Raw genomic sequence first — 13727 nt, forward strand, 5'->3', positions numbered from 1 at the left:
TGATGCTTTCAGTTGGTGCTATGGCTTGAAAAAATTGAAATGAAATGTAAGAAAAATGTTCAGTCATTGACATTCACAAGCATAAATTAATTGTTCATGTACTGGTGAGCATGTGGATCAGTCAAATTGCCCTGATTGCATCACACCAAACTGGTCGCACCAAGCTGAGGTTTCCTTTTGGTAGCCTTGAAGGCAACGCTTTCACAGTGGCCTTTCATTTCTTTTTTTAGGTTTTTCTGTTTCCATCTTACCTGATACTCTGTTTCTGCTGTACTGGTCTTTCATCACTCTTTTTGTTTCCGCATGAGAATATTGCAGGTCACACTTTCCTTTGTGCTCACTTGTTGCGGAGAACAATGGCCCCTGATAGCAGGTCTCTCAAGCTTTTGTCTTTCAATGGAAGCATCCTCTGTCATTCTTCCCATCTAGCAGCTACTATAGAGGGCACGCACAAAATAACTAAAGGCTCCTTTGCGCTGGTTTCTGGCCAGATTGTATGCAGTTGTAAGAAAGGTCATTGCATTTTTCTCACAGAGGTTCCTCTTTTTTTTATGCATGTATATGCATCACAGGCCTCTTCTTTTGTTTAGTGTGACAGTGTGAGTGAAGAGATGCTTTTGGAAAGACGAAGGGTCAGTTTCTGAAGAGTGGTTACATTAAAACGCTTACTTGTAGCTAATTACTTTTCTCTTTTATTTTTAATCTTTGCATGCATAACTTATCGTAAGAACTGAAAATTGTGACATTAAATGCTGCGATATGAATGTGGTAAACTAGCATTGCTAACTATATATGCAACAACCATGTGCTCTGCGCTTTTCATGGGTGATGCCAGAGCTTAGTGCTTGCATGTGCGTTTACGAACTTTCACTTGAACCCACTTGCTGTGAGGGAACGTCTTTGGTGTGATAGCTTAGAATGTACTTGACAATTCTGTCAGCTAATTTATTTCTGAAGTTCCTCAGTTCAGCGGTTGGCATGCATAGGAAGTGAATACTCAAGCGTTCTCATCGTTGATGCTCTGTCTTTGTGCCTAAGTGCATTTTGTTTTTGCTTTGCGCTTCAAACCAGGAGGATGAGAGTGGATCTCCCGAGCCGCGGGAGCAAGAGGCTTCGGGCATGGTGGCGAGTGCTGTGAACGAGGCCTTGCTGAGTGGCTCCGACCGCGTCCTGGTGCAGGATGGTCAGAGCCAGCTCTGGGCCTTCTACCCCGATGGGGCCAAGCGCCCCAATGGGGAATTGGCCTATGTGCGAGGTGGTGGGGACGACAACCCCCACCGGGGAGCACCAGGCACCTTGCCCAGGTCGGGACCTGGGGGAGGAGGTCGCCTGCCACGACCTCACCGCCGAAGGGGTGAGTCGAGCTGGTGAAGTGAACTTGCACCTGCTGAGAATGCATGTATGTGCATCCAAAATGTAGGAATTCTTTTTGCTATGTCCTGTTATTTTTCGCTGCTTTTGAATATGAACTGTTCTAGTGCCATGTGGTATGACGTTCCAAAAACGAAAGCACTGGAGACCAGATGGCGCTGGAGCATGGCCCGTTGTGTCAGCTGTGGTTGCTCGTTGCTATCAAATACATTTCTCTTATGTCATTTCGTGCTTTATCATCATTTATCTTTAACTCAGCACAAACTAACAGACAGTCGACGTTGTGAGTCCGTCATATCAAGGTGAACCGCTACAACACCTTCTTTACACAGAGCTCTCAAATACACGTGCTTCAGTAGAGGCGGTGTTGGGGAATTGAGACTTCGTAATACGGAAAGGAAAACTTTTTCGTTCTCGCGAGAATTCGCTGTCGCGAAAATGGACAAATAAGCACACCCATTACTTTCCAGAACCAAAATTTAATGAAAAATGTTGCTTATTTTGCTCTGGTTCACATTGCTGTGCAGGATCTTCACAACTCGGGTTTCGCAGCTTGATAAGCTATGCATAGCTTCGTCGTCGTCGTGGTCGCCGAGGAAAGTCCGGATAACATCAGAAGCGTCAAGCACATCACGCGAGCTTACTTGCCTTCCTTGTGCTTGGTCTTCGCCATACTCGTCGTCACTCTCCTCATTTCCTTTGCGCACGCTGTAAATAATAGCGTCGTCGCTGAATTCCTCGTGCACGATCAAGTCGGCGTCCGTACACAAAAAATCATCCAGTTCAACAGCGTGTGGCACCATTGCATTGACACTGTGAAGCACATCTCATGTTTCGGTTAGTGGCTGCAAGCGTCACCGCTTGCAGGGACAATTGCTTCCGGTTCGGCCAAGGCGTGCTGACCAGCTGCGAAACCGGCGTGCCTGAAGCATTTCTGGACAAGGGTGGCCAAAGTAGCAATCCACGCCCCAGCAAGCATCTCCAGCGCCATGAAAAGATCAATTTGCGTCGGTCGCTCATTTCGATGGTTAACAATATCCGCCGGATGAGTCTTCCCCGGTATGCAGACTTGACACTCTTAATAACCCCTTGGTCAAGAGGTTAAATAACGGATGTGCAGTTCGGAGGAAAAAAAATCAAGTGGACGCTCGTGAGGACAACATCTTCGATGTGGTGGGCACTACAGTTATCCAAAAAAAGGCAGACTGATCTGCCCTGCTTCCGCATATCCGCATCATCGATGAGATCATCGATGTAAGCGAACACAAAGTCGAGGCCTCGCGTAGCCTCGTTGATAGCTCACTAAAAGTCTGTGCAGCGTTGCGCAAGCCAAAAGGCATCCGCACGTACTCAAAGAGGCCGAACGGTGTGGTAATGGCAGTCTTCGGAATGTCAGCGGGCTCGACAGGAATTTGATAAGCCTTCACTAAGTCAATTTTAGAGAAGATCGTGCACCCAGCCAGATTTGATGTGAAGTCCTGTATATGAGGAAGTGGATAGCGGTCTGGTAAAGTGTGAGCGTTGAGGGCGCGGTAATCTTCACTTGGTTCTCCAGTCGCCCGGATCTTTCTTTGGCATCATGTGAAGTGGCGATGCCCAGTTGCTGGAGGAAGGGCGTGCTATGCCAAGTTAAAGCATGTGTTGTAACTCGCGGCGAGCGATAGCCAGGCGTTCTCCCGACTAACGACGAGGGCGAGCAAACACCGGAGGTCCCAAAGTCACGATGTGGTGAGTGATCGAGTGCTTCACCGGTGACTCTCTGGTATGCGGTTTTGTGAGGTTGAGAAAATCAGCCAGAACTTTCGCATACGGTGAAACAGGGACGAGAGCGCGAAGCTCCGTCGCCACAGGGGTGGAGAGTACGCCGTTGACGAAGAAGTGCGTGCTGTGGTCTATGAGGCAATGAGCTTTCATGTTGACGGCTAGATTGAAGAAACTGAGGAAGTCCTCACCAAGAACAGCTTGCGAGGCGTCGGCGATAATGAAGATCCAGTGAAACGTGCGGCGCAATCCGAGGTTAAGCGTCTGGGACCGTTGGCCATATGTGGGAGCTGTTGATCGCTTGGAGCGGGGAGGTCTGTTCGTTGCAAAGGCTATCTGCCCAAGAGGCTGCTATGACACTGACTTGTGCTCCCGTGTCGACCAGGAAACGAGTGCCAGTAATCTTGTCTGAGACGTAAAAGAGGCGGCATGTCTGTCCACTAGCACCACTTGCCGCCATCAGTGGCCGGTCGCAGCGTTTCCCGATCAGGAGCACGGGTGTGTGCACTTACGGGCAGAGCTGCCAAAAATACGGTGGTACCAGCAGACAGCCGAGGGCAAGGTGGCTGGCCGCGCGTCGGATGGTTGGGATTCTGGGGAGCGGCGGCGTGGCCTGTACCTCGGCGGAGAACAGCGCTGCAAAGGCGTGAGGACATCGAGCCACCTGGCAAGAGCATCAAGTCGACATTCGATGCTGGCAAGCTGGGAGTCTGCGGCAGCAGTTGGAGGCGGACTGGTCACAGAGCTGTTGTTGGGGAGCCGTGAGTAGTCCGCAACACGGTCAGTGAGTTCAGTGAGCTTGTCTAATGAAACATCACCCGCAGCTGCGAGGATGGGAACCATGTGTTGGGGAAGATGCTGAAGGAACAACTCACGCAGAAGTGGGTCGTGCTGAGCAGTGGAGTCTCCCAGAAGCTGGCGCATCCGACAGAGGAGCTGCGAAGGGTGGCTGTCGTCAAGCTCTGTAGTGCTGAGGAGCTGCTGGAGTTTGCTGCGCTTGGACGCTAACTTGCGGTCAATGATAGCCGCCTTCAACGTGTCGAAGGGTCAAGCCGAGTCCGGCGAACTGATGTTGTCTACTAAAACCTCAGCGACGTCAGGAGGCAAGGACGACACGAGGTGAAGGAACTTGGTCTCCTGGCTGGTGATATGTCGCAGCTGGAAATGCACCTCAACCTGCAGGAGCCAGGCGCGGGGGCTATTGGGCCAAAATGGGGGCAGGCTGACTAGCTGGAACATGGCGACCGAAGCACTGAAAAGCTGAGCATTCTGGGACAGGTTGCCGCCGGTAGGAAGGGCGGAAGAGCCAGGAGAGTCCATGTAGGTTGATGGGGTTGCATGTTCGAAGCCAGGTCGCCGAATCCGTCTGAGCTAAGGCGAGGAAGAACCAGCTCTGACAGAGTTGAGGTTCGAACTGTTTATTTGCGCTGCTCGCGCTGCGGCGGCCTAGCCCAACTTCCTCTTTCTTGTCCGGCACCGCGTGCCATGGCCTGCGAGCCGAGCGCGGCGCGAGGGGCGCTACACTTCCTTTCCGCTTACGTGCAGCGCCCCCACGGCGTCGCAGTGGCATCCAGGAACGGGAGGAGAAGCAGGTGTGTCCTCCGCCACTCCTGGGTGGCTCGTGCGGTTCGCCTTGTGGCGTTCGCGCCCTCGCCCTTGGCTGGTGGAGAAAATGGGGCACGCGTGTATTCCACAGTGGACGCCTGGATCGTGCAGTGAAGGATTTAAGGAAGAGGTGAAAGGGGCAGAGATTTTAAAACCACGCGTTTCTACTTACTTTCCCTGAGTTTTGCGACTTGCACACTGTATTGTAAGAGTATGGAGTTTTTTATTTACAACAACTACAACTTTTTTCTATGACTTCGTGCGTTGTTTGTTTATTGCAGCTGGTATTTCTTTCGCGGTAGGATCTGCACTAGATGCAACTGGTGAAATCTGGTGGCTGTGACTGCTCTGCATACCGCTGTGCAGTAGCCGATAAGTGGCAGGGGTTGCTCCACAGAAAGCAGAGCAGACAATGCTCTCTCCAATGCTCTCAGCTCTGTGTGGCAGTCATAGATTTTCTCTTTCTGTGTCCACTTGATTTTCCTTTTGCTTACACTGCTTTGAGTTTGTGTACGTGTTGTTAGATGGAAACAGGTTGCTGATGGCAACTGCATGTCAAGAAACTTGGGAGGCCAAAAACAAATATGGTCCCAGCTGCAAGAGATTCTGAACAGTGTGATTGTCATCTTTGCAAATGCAAGGGGCCATGAGATCCAATAGACTAAATTATCTTCTGTGGAAAAATGACATTCTTTCAAGATACAACACAGGAGTCATGGAGTCACTTAGAGACTTGCGTGAACAAGGCTTTTGATGTGCATTATTGTTTTACCAATACTGCCATTGTTCCATGGTGGTATCTGTTGTTGCAGAGGCACTGTGCGACCTCTTAGTTACCTTCTAATATTTTGCCACATATAGAAAAGAGCATAAGTGTTGAAGAAAAGAGTTCTATTTTTTCGACAAACAGCTGCTGATATATTATACACTGGTGAGAAGCAGTGTGGTACAAATACTTAACAAGGTTCCAGCCCAGGGCGTCTCATCAAGTGGTGCATAATGATTAATCTTCTAGGTTGTTCTGTGGCAATGTATTTTTGTTTAGCTGTAATTTGGTTACCTATGCTGCTGAATTTTCGGAGTTTTGATGGCACCACTGCTGCTTTGTATTTCATACTCTGTGGGGCAGCAAGCACAGATTGCCATGCACTTGCAGAGACGGACGGAGGGGCTGAAGGGGGTCCTGCTTGGCCACCACGGTCATCTGGGCGACTGCCTGGTGGTGCAATGGGCGGCATGGGCAGTGGTGGTGGTGGCAGCGGCAGGCCCCAGCTTGCCTTGGAAGTGAGCGAGCAGCTGGCAGTAGCTGTGCTGCGGCTGCAGCACACCATGGATGAAGTGGTGGCCCGCCTCGAGGTGCTCGAGACCCTGCTACAACACGCCAAGGTGAGAGTTGTGACATCTTGTTGTGGCAAGTTCATCATCTTCAGCACCGCTACATTCAGTAGAGAGCAAAGGCCTTGCCAGTTGTCTCCAGTTAGCCCTGTCTTGTGCCAGCTGCAGCCACCCTGTCTCTGCAAAATCCCTAACCTCATCTGCCCAACTGTTTCTTTGCCACCCGTTATTGCATTTACCTTCACTTGGAAACCATTCCATTACCATAAGCGGCCAGTGATCATCTATTCTTTTCCTTATGAGCTCTGCCTTTGTCTGTTTCCTTTTTGTGAATTCAGAGAGGGTGCAATTAACTCCCATCTGTTTTCTAATTCCCTCTGTTCTCTTCCCGTCTCTTAACTACACCTATCATTTCTCTTTCTATAGCTTGCTGTGCTATATTCAGTTTAATTTACAGCTTTTTCATAACCTTCATGTTTCTGCCCCAGAGATGAGTAGTGACAAGGTACTACTAGATTATTGTTCTGCAGGGAACATTGCCAGCAGCAAAATTAGCGTTTGTTCCATTTCGGAATTAAAAGGGAAGAGGTGGGTTGCGGAAAGGAAATGAAACAGGTGGTTGTGCACAAACTCATCTGAACACATGCCTTGATCAGGGCTTGAGCTAGCAGTAGTGAGGAAGCCATTTATGTTGGCCTTTTGCTCTTGAAATGCTAAAAGTCTCCACTCTGCAGTGTTGTGTGAAATTTGACAATACTGGAGTGATCTCTGCGGTGAAGCTTAAGGTACAGCCACTTCGGGACCGTCGTGCTCATACGAAAGATGGCTTCCAAGAGGTAGTGTTGTGTGGACAGCCCATGGAGCAGAGCTCTGTGTTAGGCTGTGAGCTAGGGAAGAGCTCTGCCTTGCAATTTGTGATAGGAGTATGGCTACCCTATGTGGTCATATAAGAGCCATGATCCGGCAGTATGTGTAGCGCCACCTTTTAGTGCACCTTTATGTAAAGTGGCACATGAAGGGCTTTGCAGCACACCTGCTAGCCGGTCTCTTCAACTTTAATAACTCTTGTATTTTTGTTGTAAAAAATCTGTCTGGAATTATAGTATGCACCAGGTGCCCCCTTCAAGTTTCACGACCGCGTGCCCATACTGCCACCTTTTCAATGTCATTCTTTCCAAGGACAGCAATCGACTGAATGACCTTTGCCACCACATCGCAGCCATTACTTTTCATTTGGCATTCTGCGAAAGTCTTTAAGATGATAAAAATGAAATGAAATTCTGTGGAGGAGAGCATAAAGATGAATGTTGAGGCTGTTTGAACACTCTACATGGTTTGTCCATTTTGTCTGAATGTACAGGAAGCGGCTTAATTTTTGCAAACACCTAATTTTCATGTTTCTTCTGCATATTATTTGCAACTCAAGAAAAATTGGGCTCCTTACAAATGAAATTCTCGGGCGTCGTGTGTTATCCTACCTCTGTGTTAGGCAGCATTAGCGGAAAATGAAATTTTTCCAAGAATCCTTCAATCAGTCCTTAGTATACCAGGAGCGCTATAAATACTTTCACTTGTTTTATGGTCCATATGTTGACTGAGAGTAAAAAAAATGCCAGAAATTTCTTGCATAGCATTTGACCTATACCTTAGGGATGCAGTGTAAAACATTTTATTCAATATGGCCGCCTTTGGCCTTTATCACGACCTTTAAACACTCCGAGTAGGCTTCAATTGCGGCCCGCAGGGTATCCTGGGGAATTTCTCTCCATCCTCACTCCAGCGATGCTTTTAGGGCTGCAACGCAGGTGTACTGAAGGGCGCAGGCCTTCTCTTGGAGAATAGCCCACACATAGAAATCCATGGGGTTTTAGGTCAGGCAAGCTTGCCGGCCATTCTTCCTCCGGAATGAAGATGAAGTCAGGCGTGTGAGCGACACCACTGCTGACTCTTTTTTATTTGTGTGCTGGAACACCGTCCTGCTGCAGAGTCCAAGTCCGCTCGCTGAAGTGGGACTGAGTCCAAAGCAACAGATCAGGCTCCAGAATTTCCTTAAGATATGTGTCGGTGCTAATATTCTCTCCTTTTGGCACGATAACAAGAGAAGTGTGACAGTGGCGGATACCCCTGCCCATACCATCACAGATGCCAGATGGGAGCTTCGTGACACCTTCCGACTAGCTGCATCAGCAAGTTACGGCGTCGGAGCAAGTAATTACATGGCTTCTGGGTGTTGTGATATGCCTCCAGTGTGAAAATACCGTAAAAACCGGAATATAGGTCGAACTTTTTTTCAAAAAACCATAGTGAAAAGTCGACCCCCGTCTTATACACGGTCATTGGCGGAAAAACTACGGAAGTCTTGCAACAATGGGCAGCTGAAGTCAACAGCCTCCATCACCATCGCCATCAGCAGCAGTGCCGCCACTTTGCGTTTCCGTAGGTGCAAAGCGGAAGCTGACGGCAATTCACCGTCGCTTTCAAGAAAAACGCGATTGAGTACGCGGAAGCTCACGGGAACCTGGCGGCACAGCGCGAATTCGGAGTATCCGAAAAGAGCATTCAGTACTGGCGGAGGCAGAAGCTGCGTATTACAATTGCAGCAAGCAGGATAAAACATCATTTCGTGGGTGGATGGCAGCATATCCAGAATTGAGCCGCCGCGGTGGCTTAGTGGTTATGGCGCTCAGCTGCTGGCCCGAAAGACGCGGGTTCGATCCTGGCCGCGGCGGTCGAATTTCGATGGAGGCGAAATTCTAGAGGCCCGTGTACTGTGTGATGTCAGTGCACGTTAAAGAACCCCAGGTAGTCGAAATTCCCGGAGCCCTTCACTACAGCGTCTCTCATAGCCTGAGTCGCTTTGGGACGTTAAACCCCCATAAACCCTAAACCCGTATCCAGAATTGGAAGGAAAGGTTGCGCTGCGTGCAAGATCGCTGCCTGTGGCTGCCGAATGCATCTAGACTCACAAGGGCGCAATTCAAGGGCTCGCCATCCTGGGTGCGGCTATTCATGAAGAGGAAGGGCTTTGCTCTACGGCACCGTACTTGCGTGTGGCAGAAACAACCGCGTGGGTCGATGGGTGCGCGATATTGTTAAAAAATATTGCCGGGTGTACATACGAGCAGCATTTAAATGAAAATAAATACTGTCACCATTGTGCAACCGGCCGAGTCGCATTTTTTTCAAGGTAAGGGTGTCTTTCGGTACTTTTTTCATTGAAAAAGATTTTTTTTTCATTTTTAGAATTGGTTAGTTAGGGGGTTGACCTATATTCCGGTCCGACCTATAGTCCGGTTTTTACGGTATTCTCATCGGTGAAGACCATCGTCATGTGCTCCCCCTTGAGGCCCGTGTCAACAGCTGGCACTTTTCGAGTCTTCCCTGTCTCTGGGCCTCCGTCAGGCCATGTATTCTGCAGTTTGTAGGGGAACATTTTGAGGTCCTGTCGAACGACTCTTCTTATTGTTGTGGCAGACAGATTCAGCTCCAAGGCCAGCCTTCTGATGCTTCTACATGGCTGTCATTGAAATATTTTCTTCACAGTTTCTTTAAGACGAGGAGAGGCCACCTTGACATGATGACCACTGCGGGGTAGGTCCTGAAGTGTGCTGTGCTGTAAAGCTCGACGAACATTCTTGCATTGAATTTTAAGAAGTTCAGCGATCTCAGAAGGCGTGTGTCCTGCATCACTCTGTGACAAGATTGCGGACCGATGTTGGCTAGGGCATGCCGTAATATGAAAAATGTAAACACGAACATAAAACATAGCCAAAACACACAAAACAGGACTAAAAAGATATCAGCAAGGTCGATGTGGAAAAATGTTTAAAATAGGAGGCATAGTATGGATCAAAGTAACAGTAATTATGGTGCACCTGGTGTATATGCAGGTGAGCATCATTCTGGCCGGGCTCGTTGTTGCCCCGCGTAATGAAAAGAAAAGTGAAATACCGTATAAACGCGTGTAAGGGCCGCACTTTTTTTCCCAGATTGGGGGGGGCAAATTTCGGGGTGCGGCCCATACACGCGATTTTCGAAAAAAAAATTTTTTTTTCAAGTGAAAGCAAACCAATCTGGAATGCGCGGCATTTATTTACCATTCAGGCATCACTCACGGAGTCTTCAGACTCCAAGCTGGTGCTGTGTTCAGGTAAATGTTCAGCCCACAGAAAGTCGTCTTCGGTCCCGCCTAACTTTTTGAAATTCCGGTCACTTTGAAACTCCGGGTTACAATGTCGGTCGACACGGAATTCCACGCGGACAAAATCCATCCAAGCACAGTCGTGAGCGGTGCCCTCTTAAGCCGCCCTGTCGGTGTCTCGTCGTGATTGCCATTGGCCATCCATTCCGAATACTGCCTTCGAAATTCAACCTTAAAAGGCCGATTGACTCTTCCATCCAGGGGTTGCAGCATGCCGGTGAGGCCGCCCGGTGTCACGGCCATGTCTGTGCGGATACCGCGCAGGCGTTCGTTAACCCTACCCGTCAAGTGACCGCGGAAGCTGTCCAAGACGAGGAGCGATCGTCGGGCCAGCATGGCGCCTGGGCGCTTCTCCCAAACGCTTTTTACCCAGTCGAGCACAAGCTCATCGTCCATCCAGCCCTTTTCTTGGGCGCGAACTACAATTCCCTTGGGGAAAATGCCTTTAGGAATCGTTTTTCTTTTCGGGATGACATAGGGGGGCAGCTTCCGCCCATGCGCGGTGACGCACAGCATAACGGTACACCGTTGGTGCTCCGAGCCGGTTGTCCGCACGAAAACACTCTTCTTTCCTTTCAGTTCAACTGTGCAGCTCTCGGGACAGTCGAACCACACAGGGGTCTGGTCGGCGTTCGCTATCTGCGAAAATATATGGTTGTGCTCACGACGCAGACCGATGACATACTTCTGAAAGCTGAGCACCTTGTCGGTGTAGTCGGGGGCAGCCGCTGGCACAGCGTGGTCCTTCGCCGAAATGATAGGCCCTTCCTCTTCAGAAATCTTCGTACCCAGCCGGCACTAGCCTTGAAGTCCTCGTGCAGTATGCTTTTAGCACGCGCCAAGGCTTGTGCCCTTACACGCAGCATGTCCGTTGTTCCGCACTTCCATTGAATAGCATAGCAGCTCTTCTTCTAGCTCAGGAAATTTGCATGGCTTGCCTCGGAAACCACGCTTTTTGGAGCTGGTATTCTTCAACGCATCCCTTTGTCCGCACCACCGTCAGACACACTTCTCGTCCACGTCAAATTTTCTGCCCGCGACACGCTTGCCGTGTTCGAGAGCGAACTCCACTACTTTCAGTTTAAAGCCCGCCGTGTAGCTGTTGAGGTGCTTGCCCATCGTGCAACAGTGACAATGCTCGGAGGCAGTTCATGAAAAAGTGAAGAACGACAGCGCACGAGAGTAACAACTATGCCGAGCGACCACGCTAACACAACCACCAAAAAACGCATGCTTTGACAGGCAGAACAGAACAAAGTTAGACCTGGCGATACCGATGCCGGTACGGATAGCGGAAGTACAGTAGCAGAAGCTCACGGCAGAAGAAAAGATGATGATGATGACCTGCGGCCTCGGGCGCCATCCATGGGCGGCACCTCGAAGCTCCTGTGCGCATGTATTTCGAAGGCTATTCTTGCGTGTTTCCTGGAAAGTTTGGGTGCGTCCCTTACACGGATTTTTTTTTTTTTTTCAAATATTTCCTTTGGGAATACGGGGTGTGGCCCTTACACGGGTGCGGCCCTTACACGCGTTTATACGGTAGTCCTGCAGCACGCAGCGGTTTACTCAGGTTATCCCGTAGCGTGGAGGGCACATCGGAAGTGCGCATGGGGGCACAAATAATTGCAAATGGTGCCGTTGTTGACTTCCATGCCCTTGCTCGGCTGAAGTGGAGAAATGGCATGCTACCGTGAAGTTCTCAGTGGGCGTCGATTTTGGGGCTCGCTTCATTGCCCTGTCAAAAAGAAACGGATAGTCCCGGATAATTTTTTTCACTCACATCGAACTGTCTCCCTGCTGTGCGGTTCTTGTTCTCCAGCACATAATCAGCGGCACGTAACTTCAGTTTTGCATCATAGCTTCTTTGCCTCGCAGAGGCCGCATTATTTTGAGTAAGAATGCATGACGCTCACGAAGCCATATGGATGCAACGCTGAAATCGAAGCTATCGAGAATATGACTGTATGCGGCGATGGTTTCCAGTGCGACTTGATGCTGCCACCGCATTCAATCTAGTTATTGCGAGATTATGGGATTCTAGCCACTAGGATAACATTCTAAAAGTACAGTTTTAGCATAACGCGATCTGCGTTCCACTACTGTGAACTGCATCTGCAGTGAGCTATCTGTGCAGCTGTGGAGTGCACACCTGCCACTGTGCACACCTGCCACCTGACACTGCACTAAAACTGTAATAACTTGATTCTGTTTTTCTTTTACTGATCAATTTTCTTTTTCAAACAGTTGCTAGGAACGGCAAAAGATGGCGTTGGGTGACGCGTAATTTTTTGCCCTGTGAGTTGCACCATGAAAAATCTAAAATAAGAATGCGACATATATACTGCAAAATACGGTATATATCATCACCAAATGCTCACTATTCTGCACCAAACGGCACTTTTGGCTGCTCCAGAAACCCCCCACGGTGGCTCAGTGGTTAGGGTGCTCGGCTACTGATCTGGAGTACCCGGGTTCGAACCCGACCGCGGCGGCCGCATTTCGATGGAGGCGAAACACAAAGGTGCCTGTGTGCTGTGCGATTTCATTGCACGTTACAGATCCCCAGGTGGTTAAAATTATTCCAGAGCACTCCACTACAGCACGTCTTTCTTCCTTTCTTCTCTTATTGCCTCCTTTATCCCTTCCCTCATGGCGGGGTTCAGGTGTCTGAGGAGATGTGAGACAGATACTGTGCCATTTCCTTTTTCCAACAACCAATTTTCGTTTTCATTTTGCTCCAAAAGCTGCTTCAAAGTGATCTCAGCCATTCACATCACTGTATAAAGTGTCTTTAAGATCACCTCATTATTTCTGTCTGCAATATTATATTTTATACTGATGAATGCCACAAGCCAGAATTCAGGTTTGGTCTTGTGGTTCATCGGTGCTAATGGCTGAACAGTAGGGGTGTGTGAAAAGTACTTATAACGCAGCTGCCTTAACATTTGGTTTAGGTTTATTATAGTCTAACATTGCAAAGCGACTCAGGCTATGCGGGACAGTGTAGTGGAGGGCTCTGGATAATTTCGACCACCTGGGGTTTCTTAACGTGCACTGACATGATACCTACATGGGCCTCTAGCATTTCGCCTCCATCAAAATGTGACTGCCGTGGCTCGGATCGAACCCGCGTCTTTCGGGTTAGCAGCCGAGCACCATAATCACTAAGCCACTGCGAATGCTTGACAGCGTTAAGGCTCCCGTTCAGCAGAGAACCCAGCGTCATTGTGTTGGCGTGTTGAGGATATTGAGATGGTCATGAAGGTTGTGACGTCACAACACATGACCTCGCGCAGGTAATTCAAACACTCCACAACGTTCACACATTACAGCAGTGATGATGTCCTTACACAATTCCTCATTTATCTACATGATCGTGGCTTCATTCCGCCACCATTACATAGTGCCTCTGAAGAAACGAAAGCTATTTCACTGAAAAGAAAAATGGACTCAA

The 13727-nt window shown here is 49.2% G+C and overlaps 1 protein-coding gene across 2 annotated transcripts in view; it reads left to right on the forward strand.

Moving 5' to 3' along the window:
- Positions 1-13727, forward strand: part of LOC144136560 (acyl-CoA-binding domain-containing protein 5-like) — a 31802-nt gene that overhangs the window by 7245 nt on the left and 10830 nt on the right. For both annotated transcript variants that reach the window (XM_077668960.1, XM_077668961.1), the window contains 2 exons: positions 1072-1354; positions 5894-6123. In XM_077668960.1, the coding sequence (XP_077525086.1) occupies positions 1072-1354; positions 5894-6123 (513 nt within the window). The remainder of the gene's footprint in view (positions 1-1071; positions 1355-5893; positions 6124-13727) is intronic.

This window comes from Amblyomma americanum, chromosome 6 (assembly GCF_052857255.1).
Source record: "Amblyomma americanum isolate KBUSLIRL-KWMA chromosome 6, ASM5285725v1, whole genome shotgun sequence".
NCBI classification, from domain to species: domain Eukaryota; kingdom Metazoa; phylum Arthropoda; class Arachnida; order Ixodida; family Ixodidae; genus Amblyomma; species Amblyomma americanum.